The 18,416-nt window shown below is 42.7% G+C and overlaps 1 protein-coding gene across 3 annotated transcripts in view; it reads left to right on the top strand.

Annotated features, from left to right (window-relative positions):
• LOC125456637 (eIF-2-alpha kinase GCN2-like) overlaps nt 1-18,416 on the top strand; it is a 68,097-nt gene that overhangs the window by 28,962 nt on the left and 20,719 nt on the right. For all 3 annotated transcript variants that reach the window (XM_048539952.2, XM_048539951.2, XM_059647781.1), the window contains 8 exons: nt 74-158; nt 3,269-3,390; nt 3,736-3,785; nt 5,614-5,767; nt 9,645-9,743; nt 10,438-10,590; nt 14,349-14,468; nt 17,660-17,761. In XM_048539952.2, coding sequence (XP_048395909.2) covers nt 74-158; nt 3,269-3,390; nt 3,736-3,785; nt 5,614-5,767; nt 9,645-9,743; nt 10,438-10,590; nt 14,349-14,468; nt 17,660-17,761 — 885 coding nt within the window. The remainder of the gene's footprint in view (nt 1-73; nt 159-3,268; nt 3,391-3,735; nt 3,786-5,613; nt 5,768-9,644; nt 9,744-10,437; nt 10,591-14,348; nt 14,469-17,659; nt 17,762-18,416) is intronic.

Here is an 18,416-nt window from a genome sequence, read left to right as displayed (position 1 = left end):
ATGAATTGCAGCTTAAGGGGAATTGCAAACAGAAATATTTGAGCAGCAAAGAATGACTTTTTTTTTGTTTCAGATCATGGACCTGACCTTTACCATTTCATCGTCCAGGTCATGGCAAAATGTTGAAAGAAAACTTAGACAGATATTTCAGAGGCATGGTATGTGGTCTTAGACAGCTCTTGGTCCCGTTAAAGGCGCAGTGTTTTCAGGCAAAGTGTTTCGTAAAACATTTTTTGGGAGGGTTGTGGGTATCTTGGTGGAAGGAGAGGAATGCACAATTGTTAGTAAAAGTGACTTTACATAAAAATCATTCAATGTTGCATTCAATTACAATATATGTTACCACATTGTGTAATTGTTTTGAAGGGATGGTCTGCCATGCACATAGCCCTGAAGACATCGTGCCTTTATGTTACATGTTTATAGTGTTATGCCTTTTATCTATGCAGAATCAATAATGAGTAAAGACAAAACTCAGTTGATTTTAAGAACTGAATGTGTCAGTTGCTGTTCAGCTCGGATGTTCAGCTCTGAGAAAATACTGGTTGTAATTTTTTAAAAAATGCAGACTGTAAGGATATATTACCAGGATGGTTAAATTCAAGACAGTTCTGTGTTTTAAGATTTGTTTTTAGAGCTAATTGAAAATGCTATGGTTGTTACCCTGGGGCCAGCAATTTTCGGAGTGGGGAGTCCCTACTGGTCAGAGACTAAAGGAGATTTTCTGTATAAGTGCTATGGCCACTATAGAGAGGATATTATTAAATCGGAGAGAAGTCAGAAAAGATTTACCTGGATGTTGCCGGGACTGGAGGGCTTGAGTTATGAGGAGATGCTGGGACTTTTTCACCAGAGCGTAGGAGATTTATATAGGGGCATATATTAGGCGACTAGGGTGGGGAGTTTAAAGCTAGGGGGCATATTTTTCAAGTGAGAGAAGAATGAGTTAAAAAGGACACGAGGAACAACTTTTTCACACACATGCAGTGGCTTTGTGCATTGAATGAGAGGAAGTGGTAGGTGCAGACACAGTTGCAGCACTTAAAAGACATTTGCACAGGTGCATGAATAGGAAGGGTTGAGAGGGATATGGGCTAAATGCAGGTAAGTGGGGCTAGTTTAGTTTGGAAATCTTGAGCCGAAAGGTCTGTTTCCGTGCCATAAGACTCTGTATCCAACTTGGCTTCCCTTCCACAGAGGCTCTTGCCAAAAATCGGATAGGAGTCAGTTTTGCTGAGTTTCACGTGGATTTCTTTCCATGCGCCCTAGCGGGTTTTCTCACCTTATTTTCCTAAACTCGCCCTGCTTGTCATATTCTCCCACTCGCCAGAGGAGTGAGTACTGCTTGCTGCTGTGGCCTCCTGGGACTCCTGGTGGCTGAGGCCAACTTTAAAGCCCGGCTGCCCACCCGTTAAAGCGTTGGCACCCGCCAGCTGCCCTGCAGAGTTTGGCCCAGACATGTAGGACAAGGGATAATAGCCACCCTTGCTTTGCTCGTGGAGGGCCTGCTGGATGGGGATGTGTCCATGTTTGCTGCCAGTGAACTGCACCTTGTGGTGGTCGATGGAAGTCTGGAGGAGCAAGCAGTGAGTTGGAACCGCCAGGTTGCATGCTCCGTCCTTCGGGACAGCAAATGTCCCTGTTTAGTTTTTATCCAGCAGGTAGGAGAGTGGGAAACTGCAGAACAATGAGGTTAGATAATATAACGAGGAGGATAGTAACCAATGCTAATAGGTCTCTTGCTGCTTACCAGCTGGAATCTCATCTCACTGTTCGACACTTGGGACTTCTTGCTCTTGACAGCAGGAAGCTCCTCGCTGCTGATCTCACATAATTCTGTCAAATTCTCAGCAATGCCCACATTGTTTGATGCTTGGGAAGCCTTCCCCTTTGGTTGTGACGTCGGTGTTACTCTAGAAAAGCATAGACCTTAAGGAATGGCAAAATTTGCTGTCCCCGGCCGGTCTGGCAGTGTTGGTGGAAAGTGAAACAGGATTCATGTTTCTGGGTGGTATGACCTTTCCTCAGCATTGATTGAGGGTATGTCAAAAGATTAACAATGCTTTTTCAGTCTGCAGGAGCTAACAGTGCCACATGCTGTGCTGTCTATCTTAAAAGCTAAACCATGATGCACCAGTATGTGACTGGCCGGAAGCCATCTGTGCCAAGTCTCTTCCTTCTGAAAAGGAATCCGATGAAAGTCAGCTTGTGTGTTCCCCTTCGTGTCTCTTCCTGGGAACTAGCTATCCCACATACTTTGTGACAAGCTGAAGCATTATTGACTTATTTAGCCCGAATGTGAGCAGTTTTAGCTTTGTTGTTGATGCAGTTCGTGTTTTATCTTACTAATGTTTGCTGTGCTGATGCAAACTGGGGAAACTGGTCAAGTAAGGCATCTGGTGGTATGGATTTATTCCCAATATCCATGTTGCTATGGGAATTCAAAGCCTGTATGACTCTCAGTTATGAGTGCCTGAATAAGAACATTCCATCAAACCTACCCCATGTTTAGGGGTCTTAAGAATGTGGAAAATTGGAAAGACCATTGGATTCCATGTGGCCAGTCCCACTGGCCAGTAACTGCTATATCTTTATGAGGCAGGGAGAGGCAATGGCCTAGTGGTATTATTGCTAGACGATTATTCCAGAGACCGAGATAACTGTTTGGGGACCTTGGTCTGAATCCCACAACGGCACATGCGGGATTTTGAATTCAATAAGATATCTGGAATTAAGAGACAATTGATGAGGGTGAATCCATTGTCAATTGTCGGAAAAAAACCCCACCTGGTTCACTAATGTCCTTTAGGGAAGGAAACTGCCATCCTCACCTGGTCTGGCCTACATGTGACTCCAGACCCACAGCAATGTGGTTGGCTGTTAACTGCCCTCTGGGAAACTAGGGCTGGGCAATAAATGCTGCCTGGCCAGTGACGCCCTCATCCCATGAATGAATTTTTAAAAATCTTTCTGTAACTGTTTACTCCAGGTACTACTCCTATTCTGTCTTCACCTAACTGATAATAATCAGTCTTTTGATGACTCCCTCAGCAATCCTTTCTTCCGTTGCAGAACATATCAGAATCTGTCTGTTTGCCCACCTGTGCAAAACCTGAAGGTTTTATGTCAATGGCTGTGGGCCACTTGGCTGAAGTTTTACAATTGGGAACAATCTGTGGAGCTAATTGCCTTTTGCAGTTGTGCTGTACTGAGCAATGATGGTGACGATGGACATGAGTGCGAGAAATTAGTTCTCCTTCTGTTCTAGGTGCTGTACTTCTGGATATTCCCGAAATTATCCCGTTCAGCGTGGGAACCTCCTGCCGCTGTGATATCACAACAATGCTAAGTAGTGATGGGTACATTTATGAAATGACCCTGGATCATAAGGTATGTAGTTGCCAGTATGTAGTTTATCATGTGATAATATTGCAAAAAGCTACGTTGAAAGATAAAATATTCTGCATTTTTATAGTGTTTTTCATCGCAGCGGGTTGCCCCAAAGCACATTTCAGCTTTAAGTATTTTTGAAGTGTAGTCTCTGCTACAAGGTAGGAAACATGAAGCTACTTTGTCCACAAACAACCGCATACAATGAGCTTTTAGTGGTGTTGGTTGTGGGAGAAATGGTTGACTGTGGCACTCTGTTCTTGCGCAAAGTAATTGAATAAAAAGGTATGGCACCCTGTTTTGTAACTGTTCTGTTTGATTGTTTCCATCTCCCTCTGTTTACAGGTGCCTTTTGTGCGTTTTGTCCACAAAACCAGGATAAATGAAATGAAAAGGTAAATTGAAGCCACGTGACTGTGTTTTGCAGAAGTGCTGGAGCATAGGCTGCTGTGTTCCATGGTTATTACTTTGCAACAAAATGATAAACAGAAACAAATTGTTCTGCAAGAAGTTTTTACTTTGTTCTGTTGCAAAATGCGTGTGATTAGTTAGATTGTTTCCTGCGATGCTGAAAGCTTTGAAAAGCCTTTTTCATCTCTGTCAATTATTGTGAATGTTTCAATCAATGAGAAAATGTTCACAAAGTGTCTGAGGGAACATGTTGCATCTCTGTTTTGTGCCAGCTATCTTCCCTGTTTTTCCTGCCTTCAGTGGGGCCAAGTGTGCATTCTCAGCAGTGACACTTTTAAAAACTCACGTGATTTTGACCCTTACCCGAAGAGGTCAAGTTAGCAAGGTGGGAATCCGTGTACACAGGATGCATTGTGAGAGAGATGGGTTTGGCCAAATCGAATGAAAGACTTTCATCAACGCTGGCTTTGGTGGGGTCCTGTTCAAAATATCCAGCTGACACCCATGAATGGGAATATAGTGACAACTTCAGTTATGGGTAAGTTGTTGGAGGTGATTATAAAAGGAAGGATTTATGGGCATTTAGAGAGACAGAATTTGATTAGGGATTGTCAGCGTGGAATTATGCGAGGAAAGTTGTGCCTCACAAACTTGATTGAGGAAGTTACCAGAAGGATTGATGGTGGCAGAGCAAGTTGCCGTTGTTTATTTGGATTTTAGTAAAGCCTTTGAGATTCTGCATGGTAGACTAATTAGTAAAGTTAGGTCACATGGGATTCAGGATGAGCTTGCCATTTGGATACATAATTGACTTAATGGCAGGACGCAGTGAATAGGAGAGGAGGGTTGCTATTCAGACTGTGACCAGTGGTTGGTTCTGGGTCCTGTTTTGTTTGTCATTTATATAAATGACTTGGATGAGGATATATAGAAGGCATGGTTAGTAAGTTTGCGGACGACACCAAAATTGGTGGCACAGTAAACAGTGAAGAAGGATTTCTAGGATTGCAGAGGGATTTTGAACAAATGAGTCTCAATGGGCTGAAAAATGGCAGATGGAGTCCAATCTGGATAAATGAGAGATGTAGCATTTTGGAACAATAAACAAAGGCTAGGGCTTATACAATCAGTGGTAGGGAAGTGTTGTAGAAATCAAGGACTTGGGGAAAAGTACATAATTCCTTGAAGTTTGTGTCACATATAGACAGGATGGCTAAAAGGCATTTGAGTTGGCTATTCCCTAAGATGGGGAGTTTCAAGACGACAGGTCACATTTTTAAGGTAAGAGGAGAAAGATTTTCAAAAGACATAAGAAGCAAATTTTTTACACAGAGGGTGGTCCACGTGTGGAATGAACTTCCTGAGGAAGTGGTTGATGCAGGTACAATTACAATGTTTAAAACACATTTGAATAAATAGATGAATAGGAAAGGTTTGGAGGAATATGGGACAGGAGCAGGCAGGTGGGACCAGTTTAGTTTGGGACTATATTTGGCATGGACTGGTTGGACTGAAGTGTCTGTTTCCATCCTGTATGACTATAAGATGATGCAGTCAAAGATCTTGGAATATAGGGCAATCTGGACATAGTTTCAAAGCCATTGGAAATCAAGTGGAGGCCAAGGAATAGAGAGTCTGGTCCTTATTCATTCCTTTACTTTGGCAATAAAAATTGTTGCAATGAGTGACTGTTAGATGGAAAGTTATTCAATATTTCATATGATAATGCAAGTCATCTTGAAACTTTGGTTAGGAGAGATAGTCAGGACAGTGCCATGTTCTAAGTGGAATATTTACCATTTGATCTTAAAGATACTGCATGAAGAAAAGATTCCTTCCAAATGGGCTCCCTTATCAAATACATTGTGCATTTGACATCGTCAGTCTTGAACAGGATTCCATCTTCTCAGTTGCAGAATTGATTGAAGTTGTGTCAGAGATTGTGAAGATATATCCTTCAGCTGGGGTAAGAATGTAATTTGTTTGGATAACAGTCAAATAATCATTGTGATATATTCAATTAATTGATATTCATTGATATTCAAATTACATTCTTCTTTATTTCACTCTGTACTGCTTCCATAGTTTAGGAGTGTCTTGGATAAATTTCTTAGATTGACAGACCTTCTGCCTGTATTGTAATTATCCATTGTCTCCTCAGTTCACTGTTCACTATCCTCTTCTGCTGTTTCCACTTTGCCTGTTCTAATACCATTAAAACAAATAGATATGGCGATATATGTGCATCTTTGCATAATGTATAAAAAACAAAGCCGAATGCCACCTTCAATTGGCAGGTTGCACCTGAGGCAAGGAGCATTGGCATCACGATGATGCCAGGCTCAATGTGGTAAAGCTCAGTGCTTCTGTGAAAGACATACTGAAACGTCATTAGTGACTTCAAATGATATTACTGCTGCTGTGATGGTTGTCTGCTGATATCAATTTTTTGAGTATAAAGAGGGTGTGACGCACCACAGCTATTAAACTCACTCAGCAAACCCTGAAACTGGAAGATTGGGAATGCTCTACGCAATGCCAGCATACCAACACGTTTATTGCTCAGTTTTGAACAGGCGAATTTTGTACAATCAGTCTGATGGCTTACACAAAAAAAGACCAAAGGAAGTTCATGCTAACACATGCGTCAGAAGTATTTAATGTGACCTCAACTCCTGGAAATATGCTTTCAAGTATAACGTTGAGTTTGCCTTGTGATGCCCAGTTGGTAATGTTTGCACTGTCTGTGGATCGAGTTTCCAAGATTTGTGGGTGACTAATTAAACAGCTGGAATGTACTTTTAGACAAGTTAACTCCTAACATTTCTGTGGAGTGTAACAAGTGTTTCAAGAATTCAGAAGAAAATGATTGCTAAGAAACACAGTTTCTCTCTAACTGAAGCTGCTGTGATGAAGGGATTCTGCTCAGTGATGGGGAAATCTGAAGCTGTGTACCAGCAGTATAAAGCCAAGCCGTTAAGCATTAAATCATCAGCAGGAAAATGTAAACTCCATATCCTTTTATGTCTCTTTAGACATGAGAAATACATTTAAAAAAAACCCGTGGCTAGAATCTTATAGGAGTCTGAGTGACGAATGCTGCGTTGAGAAGTCTGTTAAGGCTCATTGTCATGGCTCAGTGGTTAGCACTGCAGCCTCACAGCGCCAGGGACCCGGGTTCAATTCCAGCCTCGGGCGACTCTCTGTGCGGAGTTTGCACGTTCTCCCCTTGTCTGTGTGGGTTTCTTCCGGGCGCTCTGGTTTCCTCCCACAGTCCAAAGGTATGCAGGCTAGGTGGATCAGCCATGCTAAATTGCCTGTAGTGTTCAGGGGTGTGTGGGTTACAGGGGGATGGGTTTGGGTGGGGTGCTGCGTGGGGCGGTGTGGACTTGTTGGGCCAAAGGGCCTGTTTCCACACTGTAGAGAACCTAGTAAAGTCAATGTAATGATCATCTTGCTTCATCTTTTTCACTCCTCACAAGCACCGTGCTGGGCCAAGTCTGTTAGAAGTTTAGCAGTTAGCCAGAGCGAAGGTCTGCCATTACTACTGTTTTAAGGGGTTTTTTAGCGGAGACATGCAGACAGGCTCCTTTTGATTTGGGTTTGTGGGGGTGGGGGAAGCATCTTGCTGAATGGCACACTGAAATGGCAGTGTAACACCTACTGCCATGTGCCAGCTGCCTGCATGGCAAACACCGCACATTTATTCAACCAAATGGCCATGTCAGAAACTGGCAGGGGATAGCCCTCAGGCCAGCCTGGCAGGGAGGGGTTGGGCAGGCACTGTCGGTCAGGGGCTCCCAGTACCAGGGACACAGGCCAAGCCCAGTCGAGGGGCTTCACCATGGCCTGTCATCTGCTTTAGTTTAGATAAATGTGAGGTGCTGCATTCTGTTAGGGCAAATCAGGGCAGCACTTATCCACCTTAATGGGATAAATGGGAAATGTTTCTGAACAAAGAGACTTCGTGATGTAGGTTCATATTTCCTTGAAAGTGGAGCCGATGGCAGACAGTGTGAGGAAGAAGGCATTTGATGTGCTTGCCTTTATTGGACAGTGCATTGAGTATAGGAGTTGGGAGCACATGTTGTGCCTGTACAAGACATTGGTTAGGCCACTTTTGTAATACTGCATTCAGTTCTGGTCTCCCTGCTGTGGGAAGGATGTTGTGAAACTTGAAAGGGTTCAGAAAAGATTTACAAGGATGTTGCCAGGTTTGGAGGGCTTGAGCTTTAGGGAGAGGCTAAATACACTGGGGCTATTTTCCTTGGAACATCGGAGGCTGAAGAATGACCTTTGTAGAGGTTTATCAGATCATGAGAGGAACAGAGAAGGTGAATAGACAAGGCCTTTTTCCTGGGTTGGGGGAGTCCAAAACTCGAGGGCAGAGGTTTAAGGTGAGAGGCGAAAGATTTAAAAGAGTCTTAAGGGGCAACTTTTTCGCACAGAGGATGGTGTGGAAAGGATGAACTGCATTGGAAGGCATGGTAGGCAGAGAAGGAGAGAGAGAGGGGGAGGGAGGGGTGGATGGGTTATTGACTCTGACCATCGCTGTGACCCCCGCAGGGTGAGCTTGGAGGTACAAGGTGGCCAACATCATGGCACTCAAGGGGGCATGGTGTACCATTTTAATGACGTTCACCATGGTAGGTTTGCAGCTGGTTGGGAGAGTGGTGTAGGGGTGGAAATGGGCTGTTGGGGCAGTGTGAGCTAATAGGGGACATGGACACTTTGAAGGGGACCGGTACCTGGTGACCAGGCTGAGCCTGGTGTTCGTATTGTGGGAGCACAGTTCAGCCCTCAGTTGGCTTCATTTCCGTTCCCTTGCCCTTTCTGTCAGTGAAAGCTCGTGGCCTGTCTTTGCATTTCTCCAGCTGCTTCCCTGTATGTTGTGTTCCTCTACTGCACAGTGACAAGATGAGGGTCTACAGTGGGCTGTTTGCAGACTCTTACCCAGGTGCACAGTGGGGTTTCTAAAATGGTACAGGCACAAGGAATGCTAGCCTGTGGGTGGATATCTGCTGGGTAGTGAGATGCGGGAGCGTCGCATGGTAAGGTGCAGTGGAAATTGGATGTGAGAGGCTACATAGGAGAGGGGTAGGTAACTAAGTTTATTAAGATCGATTGCGAGAACTTGCTAGGCCTTGCAGTGAAAAACACTTCCAAAGAAAGCTTCATACGGCTCAAACTTAGCTAATGAAACATAAGATGCAGCCCCCGCATCTAGATACACACCAATCATAGAGTTATGCAACACTGAGTCCATTTGGCCTATCATATCTATCCGGTTAATTCACCGATGCATTACGCTTCAGACTAAATTGTGCAAAATATTTGTATTTAGCTTATATGTATTAATTTAATCCACTCTATTAAGAGAAAACAGTAATGTGTGTATGACAGTGTTTGTTGGCTGGATTACAAAGAGGTGAATGTTATGTTATTGTGATGTAAAGTTTGGGGTTGGACCCTATTTAGTGACTCAGTTCTAGGAACTGCACCTCAAGAAGGATGTGTTGACCTCAAAGGGGTTCTGTGCAGATTCCCCAGAGCGGTTCTGGGGCTAAGAAGTTTTCAAATTAAGAAAGGTTGCATTGACCGGTCCATGCATTCCCTTGAGTTTTGAAGATGAATGGAAATGCTTAAGATGATTAAATGAGTTAATATACAAAGGAAGAAACTGTTTTCTGTTTAGAAGAATGGAGAACAAGGTGCCATGAAAGATAAAAGTGAGGTACTTTAGTTGCCTTAAGTACTTTACCTGAGACATCCCAAGAGTAAAACTATGCTTTTGTCTTTTGCATTAAGTTACAGTTTCTTCAAAGTATTTGTTACCTCGACAGAAACAATACAAGAACCTGATTATTGGTCACACACTATTAGAAGAAACTCTCTTCATGAATGGATGTCCAGAATGTGGCTCACAGGATCACTGTGTAAAGGTATTTCTTCATGTTTGGACATAGAATGCGAGTAGTTCGTTAAGCCCCTTGAATTCATTCCACTATTCAATTAGATAATACTCAACCAGTGGCCAGTCTGCATTTAGTCCTTTTGGTCCGTATTGTTTGGTAACTTAATAAATATCTGTTGATCCATCTTTAAGATTTCAGTGAACTCAGTGATCACAGCCTCCTGCGATGCGATTTCCAGACTTAAAACACCCTTTGTGTGAAAACTTGTTGTCACTGCTGGCTGGCCAAACGCTGATGGCAAGAACTTGCCCTGTTCCTTTAGGTTTTGTTGCTGCAAGACTTCCCAGTATACCACGGGATGTTTTCCAAGAATTGGAGCACATCCCATTCTCAGTGTAAATATCTTTAAGACGGTTGGTAGAGCCGAAATAATTGAATGCCTTTGAGAATTCTTATAAACAATTTCCGTGGCCTTACTAATGCCGGTCTAAATCCAGCAGCTGACCGAAATTCCTTTCTCTTTCACCAGCGCTTCATCAGAATGGTTTATGACTAGGCACCTGAAACGTCACCCTGTATCCTGATTTTTGTTTTTGTTGCCAGTATTCCCTGCTTGTGTGGTTCACTCACACTTGACAGTGTTAAAGGCTGGAGACGAATTTGACTTCAACCTGTGTTTGGACCACACCCCTTTCTCATTGTGGCTATTCCCTTCCTTCAGTCTTGCTCTGTTGGGTTATCGTTCGATGCCGTATCCCAGCAACTGGAAAGATTCTTGCAGCTGAACCCACACTTAGACGAGAGTATCAAGCAGTGCTGGGAATCATTGACAACTTTACGGAAACTCTTTTCGGGTTCTGCTTTCACTGTACAGGTGAGACAAAAGAATACTGCGTAAAGATGGATAAATAAAGCTCATTCAGTTCATCAAGGGGGTCGATTCTAAAGTGGACCAGCGAGGTCCTCAATTCTATCAAACTGCCAGGAATGGTATCTTTAAGGCAACTAAGTCTGGGTAATAAATGATAGCATTGCAATTAATAACTACATCTCAAAAGTGGTAAAAAGTGTAAAACAGCTTTTTGTTTCTTCATGATGACTTGTTTCAGTTGTAGAACACAAGGAATGCCACACTTTTGCTTAATGCCATGTGTGAAGTTACCAACTGACCAAAAAATGGTCTGTTTCAATTGTTTGCTGTACCATTTGTTTATCTGGTCACTGGCGTGTGGTCACCGTAAATATCATAACAGAAATATACACTCTAACAGAAATACTACCTGTAGTTAGGTAATCAAATGTAATGCATAGATCTGGTGGTGAGACTGGATCCTGGGGGGGTTTTAAAATTGATCTTCCAATTGCATAGAATATTGTAAGTCAGTTTGGGAGACATGCGTCCCTCATTGACTCGGTTTGTACTGTCTTGTTTTTGTGGTCAAGCATTGCAGGGAGGATGTGAGTGGAATAGTAGGTACAGAGAAGAGATATAAGAGAACATTCCCAGGGAAAGAGAATTTTAAGGTTAGAGATGGGTGTTGAAGTACGATTGAGTAGTCTATAGGTTGCTTGCCTTGAAATAGAGGAAATTAAGGCTGATTTAATTGAAATATATAATACCATGAGGGGCCTGGACACAGTGTTTCAGAACGATCAATTGCCATGAGCAGAGATCTCAATAACTATGAGGTATCGATTAAAACAACTGCGAGAAGATTTAGAAAGGAGTTGAGAGCTTTTATTTTTACCCTGATGGATGTTAAGTGTCAGACCAACTGCCTGTTGGATGGCACAGGCGCAGACTTGTGACCATTAAGAACTGATTGCATCAATGTGGGAGTTGGTTAGCTCATTTGGCTGGATGGTTGGTTTGTGATGCAGACTGATGCCATCTGCACAGGTTCAATTCGTCCACTGGCTGAGGCCACCGTGCTTTCTTGACCTTTGCCCTTCTCCACTTCAATGAGGGAACAGCCCTGTAGGCCCCTGGGACTGTGGTGACTATATCTAACGTTTGAAGTGCTGTAATCCACAGGAGTATGAAATAAGCTAGACAGTGGGATAGCTGGCCCTAGCCCGAGCCCCAGCCCCGGCCCCCAACCTATCGCCTCCTTTTGTGCCATAGTTGTCTTTATTTCTATATTTTTGCTCCTGTGATGAAACTGACTGAGTTGTAGAACAAGCAGAAGGTGAAAGGAGAGATTACAGTGGCAAAACTCAGATAAAGTTGCCACCGGGGCGGGGCGGGGGGCAGGGGGGCGGGGTGAGAAAAAGACTTAAAAATTCGTTCTGCACCTGAAGATGGACACAACCAAAGTAGAATTGATCTTTATCAATTGAATTGATGTGCCTGTTATGAGTCAAGCAGAGTTGCCTGTTGGGCTGCATTGTCTGTTAAGGCCAAGGTTCAAGTCCCCTTAGGCTGAGCTGTCAGTGTGAGGTCTCTCCGAGCAGTTGGTTAGCTTTCACACTATGTCAAACATAAAATCCTGCTGATTTCCTAAGTCTCTTTTTAATACAGTGAGCAACCCGGAGGAATGTTGGATTGATAAAGGAACAAAATTTCATCACAATTTTGACGTTAACAGATGAAAAGAAAGGTTGTCGAAGCATTTACAATTACAACATTTTAAAAGACATTCAGACGGGGCCGGGAAATGTTAGGAGGGATATTGACCAAACTCAGGCAAGTGGGACTAGATTTGATCAGCGAACCTGGCCAGCATGGACAAGACAGGCTGAAGCACTTGTTTCCATGCTGTATGACCTCAAGGTTGTTAAGCCTGATGCTTATGAAATTGGCACCCTGCAATTTGTATAAATATCATGCTCATTTATCTATTGAGAGTTCTCTGCTCCGAGCTCCAGTTTCGCTGTTCAGCTCAGTGAGTACATACCAAACTAAAGTGTGCCCCCTCGCATTCCTTTGTGTAGCAGCAGGGACTTTTCTGCTTTCATGTTGTGGCAAAGCTCCAGTTCTCAGGCAAACAGCACCTCATTATTATCTGTCTCCCAGGTTATCTCTGTCTTCATCCAGCTAAAAACCACTGAGAGCTCGCCCTGCCCAGCAAACCTTCACGACATTGTTAACACTGGGAAGTAAGCAGATAACTACAGGTCACTCCTGCATGGCTAAAAGACCTTTTACCCTCCATGGGTAATTAAGAGAGAATCACGTCGCTGTGGAGTTCAGCGACTATCCCGAAATAGGAGGTCCTGAATCCAGTAACACTTGGAAATAGGAACCAAAGTGGTGGAATCATCGTAAATGTGGCAGTTTAGGAGCTTGAGAGCCAGAAAGATGATTTCAAATCCCTCTCCAGAACACAAAATCGAGGCTGACCGTCCAGTGCACTGCTGATGGGGTGCTGTACTTTCAATGGTGTCACATTTTGGATGAGCTGTTACATCAAGGTTGTGCCTGGATGTCAGTTGAATGAAGGAGGCCCTATTTGCCTTTGTCCTTCAAGGTACATCACTACGACAGATTATCCAATTACAACTACATTATTGTTTATGGGGTCTTGCTGTGCACAACTTTTTCACCTGAATTACTACATTACAGCAGTGTCTGCACTTAGAAGTACTCTGTCAGCAGCAAAATGGGATTTTGGGTTGTGAAAGGTTGCTGTTTTAATTTTCAGCTTTCCTTCTCTTAATTTGCGGCTGAGTGGCACCGACAGATGAAATCTGTAAGACTCATCAAGTTGAAATGCTGCGTTCAGATGCTTCCCTTCAGCAGAGTCCTCCGTTTATTAACTTTCTCCCCTCAGTCCGTTGATCGGCCGTGGAACTGAAACGGAGCTCCGAGCGGGAATTTCAAGCGCTGCTTCAAATGAAGTTTATTGTGTAGTTGTATTGAGCAAATTTGAACAAGGCCAGCATGTTTGAGCGAAAAAAAGAACTCGGAAGAGGTGAAAAGGGCGATCTGGAATTATTCACGGCCAAATGTATCCTTGTTGAGAACATTGTTTCAGCACTGGAAGCTGTGAGCTAGGAAACCAGCCTAACTGGGAGACGGTTCATGTTGACAGATACAGCAGGAGACCTGGCAAACTGCTTTTCTTCCACAAAACTTTTGTTGTACCAGGCATCCCATTGGGGCACAGCAGTTCAGCAGAGACCATTGCTCCAAATGTGCTGCTTGGTAGTTTTACCAAAACTTTTTTTTTCCCCCAACAAAACAAGAAGTCGTGAAAATTAAACCTGATTTTCCGTCTTCTGTACAGGCACCACTGGGCGGGGTGGGGGGGGGTGGTGTGTGGGTGGAGCAGTTGTGAGGAATGGGAAAGGGTGAAGCCAAGTTGGTAAGAAAGTTAGTTTGTGGTTCAAAACAGTGTCAAACATGCTGCAGCTGACGTGAGATGGGAACTGTCTCCTTTCCCTGACCCGTAATAGAATCCCTTCAGTAACTCTTAACGATGCTTTCAGCAGGATGAAACACTCCAACAGAAGTTTACCTTCCTATTGTACGACACTGTAAAATTGTTTTTTTTTAGGTTTAACCAAGACAATAATTATTTTAAGTCACATATACTTTGACTTAACAGCTGTTTTTCATTAATATAAAATGGGGTGAGTTGGGAGATAGTGTGCACTGACTACCCTCCTCTCTTTTCTGGCTTCATACAGGTTGGAAGCTTGCGTGGTACAGCAGAAGTAAACTTGAATCATTACGAAGGAATGCTGTTTGCTTTATACAATACATCCGGAACTGACTTTCTGGTATTCGGAGGGCAGTATACGAAATTAGTAAGATATTCAAAAGCTGTTTGTGGAGAAAGACAGACTCCTTGATAGTTTGTTTTTATTTTTAAATTAGCTTCAAGTTCGTTCTTTCATAAAATTGCATTTCCACATTGTAACCAGCCTTCTAGCGTTTTCAGTGGCTGATGCTCATGTACTTCCCAATTTAACCAAAACTTAGGCACAAAATATTAAGTAAAAATGGCAACAAATAGTTCATGCATGTATAACCGTGTTCTAAGTGTTGTGCTCACTCTAAGCTGCTAAGGGCAAGTGATATGATGACTTTGAGGGTAATTTGAGGACAGGTTGCATAAACCTGGTTGTATTTCTTAAAGGTTATCATCCCATTAATATTTTATACTTAATGTCAACTGTGCAGGAATAAAATGGCTCTGGCAGTATGGGATGGAAAGGGCTAAGTTACCCAACTAAGCATCACAGATGTATAAAGCTCTGGTTAGACTGCATCTAGAATATACTGTTTATTACTGGGTACTGTACCTCAGGAAGAGCAAATGGACCTTAAAAGCATAGATTCCACAAAATGACCATGAAGTTAAATCATAAAGCGAGGGTGCTTTGGCTAGGCTTGACTTCCTTGGAGTATAAAGACGTTAGGGGGTTCTAATTGACATGAGATGATTAAGGGAAGGTAGAGCAGTTGAGGCAGGAATGCTGTTTCCTCAGGAGGGAGTAAAGAATGCTGGAATATCGAGCAATAAAATTAGAGCTAGCCCATTTAGGAGGAAAGTCAGGGAGCACTTTGTCGCACAAAGGGTAGTAGAGTGCGGGAATATTATCTCTTCAAAGACTGTGGATGTTGGGACAGCTGAAAGATTTTAGATCGTAAGGAAAGAATACAGTGCAAAGGCAGGTAAATACCTTTGATATGCAGATCACCCATCAGCTAACAAAGATGGTGTTGAATGATCTCCTGTTCTTAATATTCCTACAAAATAGGCCAGATCAACAATGTAGAGCATAGTTGAAATCGGAGTGTAAATTTTAAGGTCAGACCTGGAATTCTATTTCTCTGCTTCACAAAGCAGAAGATTTTGAAGTCTTACCCTAGCAGTGGAGCTGAACAGTTCACAGCAGTGGCTAACCCAGGCAAGTATCGTAACTGAAATAAAGTGTACATGAATAAGATTCCCAGGCAACTGACATTCAGATGGATACTTGCTATCTTCTGTGCCTCTGCCTTGTTTGCTTTTCTTTTGTTAAGGCCTGTTACAGGCTTGAGACCAATGATTGACAGACAGCTTGAAAGGATAGGAGACCTTGGGATCAGAAGTTATGTGGAGATATTCTTGGGGGCTTTATATTAAAACCAGAAAACTCAGGAGGAGGTCTGACATAATGTTTATAATTTTATAAAGAACACATAAAACAGAAGACAATTTCTGCTGGTTAATGTGTCAGTGACAAGAAAGCATAAATTAACAAAAGGAACTAAGAGTTTGGGAGAATCAGTCTTAATGTACAGGGCCCTTGGAATATGAAATGCAGTGCTGGGATAAACTGGTAAGAACCAAATCCAGAATAACTTACAAAGGTAGGCAAGTAAATGTTCAAATAAACAAAGAAGTGTTGCAGGAGTCTGGAGAAAGGACAGGAGAATGGAGTGACGCAGATAGCTCAGCGAGGGCCAGCTTGACAGCCAGACTGACGACAGTAAAATTGGAATGACCTAGTAAAGGGAAGTGAGTCTGTGCTTTTTGAGGTAAGTAGAGACCCAAGAGTAACTTGTGGATCCATGGAGAGATTTGTGATTGTTTTCTTCATTGTGGACCTCCGCCAGATCCCATGGAAGCTCAACCACTTTAGATTAGTCTTGAACCATTTCTTTTCTCGCTTTTGAAGTCGAGCATTTCCCAGCTCTGCTGATGTTTGTTTTTCAACAGGTTCCCACACTTTCAGTGAATTAATTTTTTTCTTAGATGCTCGGGAAACTTTGAAGTATCATTGTTACTGCTGTGAATATTCGCTGACGCACACGCTGCCGCTGATGAAATTTAATTCCTTCATTGCCCAGTCAAATGGGTGATTTTTGAAAGCTAATTATTGAAGAATTGTGCAAGTCTTCTGTTTTTAACAAAACAGAGGAATGTTGAGATCCTGTTGCTCCCACCATGCTTCAGAAGGCAGAGTGGGCTTGATTAGGGAAAGAGAAACAGGAGTAGGCCATTCAGCCCCTTGAACATGTCTTCTATATTTGTTAACTTCATTTGGCTATCTTTGTTCCTTCCCAAAATTCTATCAATCACAGTTTTGACTTCCACCATTCCACTAACCCTATCACAGCATGGTTAGGAAGGGAGAGTGTCTCCAGTTTCCACTGTCTTTTGCGTTAAGGACTATTTATAGATATCTTCCTTGCATACATAGCCTGTCTCTAATTATAAAGATTATAGTCCCTTTGATCAGGACGTTCCCTTCAGCTCAAATATTTTCTCTGCAGCTACCCTATTAATTCCTTTAATCGTCTTAAATATCAATACCACTCAAGAAGTTTGATACACTCCAGGACAGAGCAGCCCACTTGATCAGCGTTCCGCTGTCTGCTTTATATCCTCATGCCCTCCACAACTTACACAGAGTGCTGATGGTGCGTACTATGCATGAGGTGCGCTGCAGAAATTCACCACAGACTCCGTTGTCAGCACCTTCCAGACCTGGTACTTCCACTAGTTGAATTACAAGGGGAGCAGACACATGAGAACGCCACATGCAAGTTCCGCATCAAGCCACAGATTGTCTTGATGTACAGACATCTCACCATTCCTTCACTGTCACTGGGTCAATATTGCAGAACTCTTCTGTGAGCACAGCCAGATGAGTCCGGGTGGGTTGCCCTTCGGAGGGTCGGTGCAGATTCGATGAGCCGAACAGCCTCTTTTCACACTTTGATCCTATAATTCCTGTCCGAACACATGGTGGGTGTGCGTGCACCACTTCTGGGGTTACTGCAGGAGACTAAACAGGACAGGCAATTATTGTGAAACTTGCCTGTAACCCTGACATCCCAAAAGGTAATGAAACTAAACACACAAGGTATTGGGAACGGGTCAAAATAAGTATTTGTCATTTATGGCAAATTGAAGGGATACGCTGATTTCTTTTACAATGTATAAAAGATGATTCCTTGATCAAGAATTTCACAGGTTAATTTATTTGTCTGTTATGATGCTTAGATGCGAAGTTTTGATGTCTCCTTTGGCAAGTTGCCTGATTTGTCTGCTGCTGGCCTAAACATTGACCTTCAGAAACTCGTAGAAGTAGAGAGAAAGACAAAGGTAACAAACAGACAAGAGACTGCAATCCCCAAACCCCCGAATAAATGTAAAAAATGTCTGAAAATGTGGGGGAAAATGTCTGTCTCTTTTTTTGGGGGGAGATCTTTCTACGAATGATGAGTTAGTCCTAAATCCCGATTTAACATTCCGAGTCACTGATTTACTTTCAGGTTTCTAATGACCAGGTGAGGGGGCTGCGTGAACTGGTTTTCCCCCTTTTTCTTACTCCTTATTTGACCGCAACCAATTTTGAAATATTTAATTTCAAGAAATAGTTAATACTGTATTGCCAATTCAGTACAATTTCACTCTGTCGGGATTTGTGTAACAAAATCAGCCGGACCAGTTTCTTGAGTTAAATAGATTTTGTTTAATTGCTAAAACTCGCTGTGTTTAAAAAATGCTGAAAGTGTACAAATGTATCCTACCTCCCTCAAATGCAAACTTAAAAGAAACGTAATTTACAGGGTATTGAGTGTAACTCTTAGCCAAGTAAAATTCGGGTGAAAGGGTAAAGTCAATAAAGATTCACTGTATCTGAATATTTTGGGTTTCTCCAAGGCAGCTGCTTTTCAGTCATGGCTGAGTTTTTATTTTCTGCCGGATCCAGCAGCATTTAGTAGAAATTCTCTGCCTGTTGTACAAATGTCGATGC

The sequence above is a fragment of the Stegostoma tigrinum genome, chromosome 8 (assembly GCF_030684315.1).
Source record: "Stegostoma tigrinum isolate sSteTig4 chromosome 8, sSteTig4.hap1, whole genome shotgun sequence".
Classification (NCBI taxonomy): Eukaryota; Metazoa; Chordata; class Chondrichthyes; order Orectolobiformes; family Stegostomatidae; genus Stegostoma; species Stegostoma tigrinum.
The sequence above is the reverse complement of the archived record's forward strand: the minus strand, read 5'-3'. Positions and strand labels throughout refer to the sequence as shown.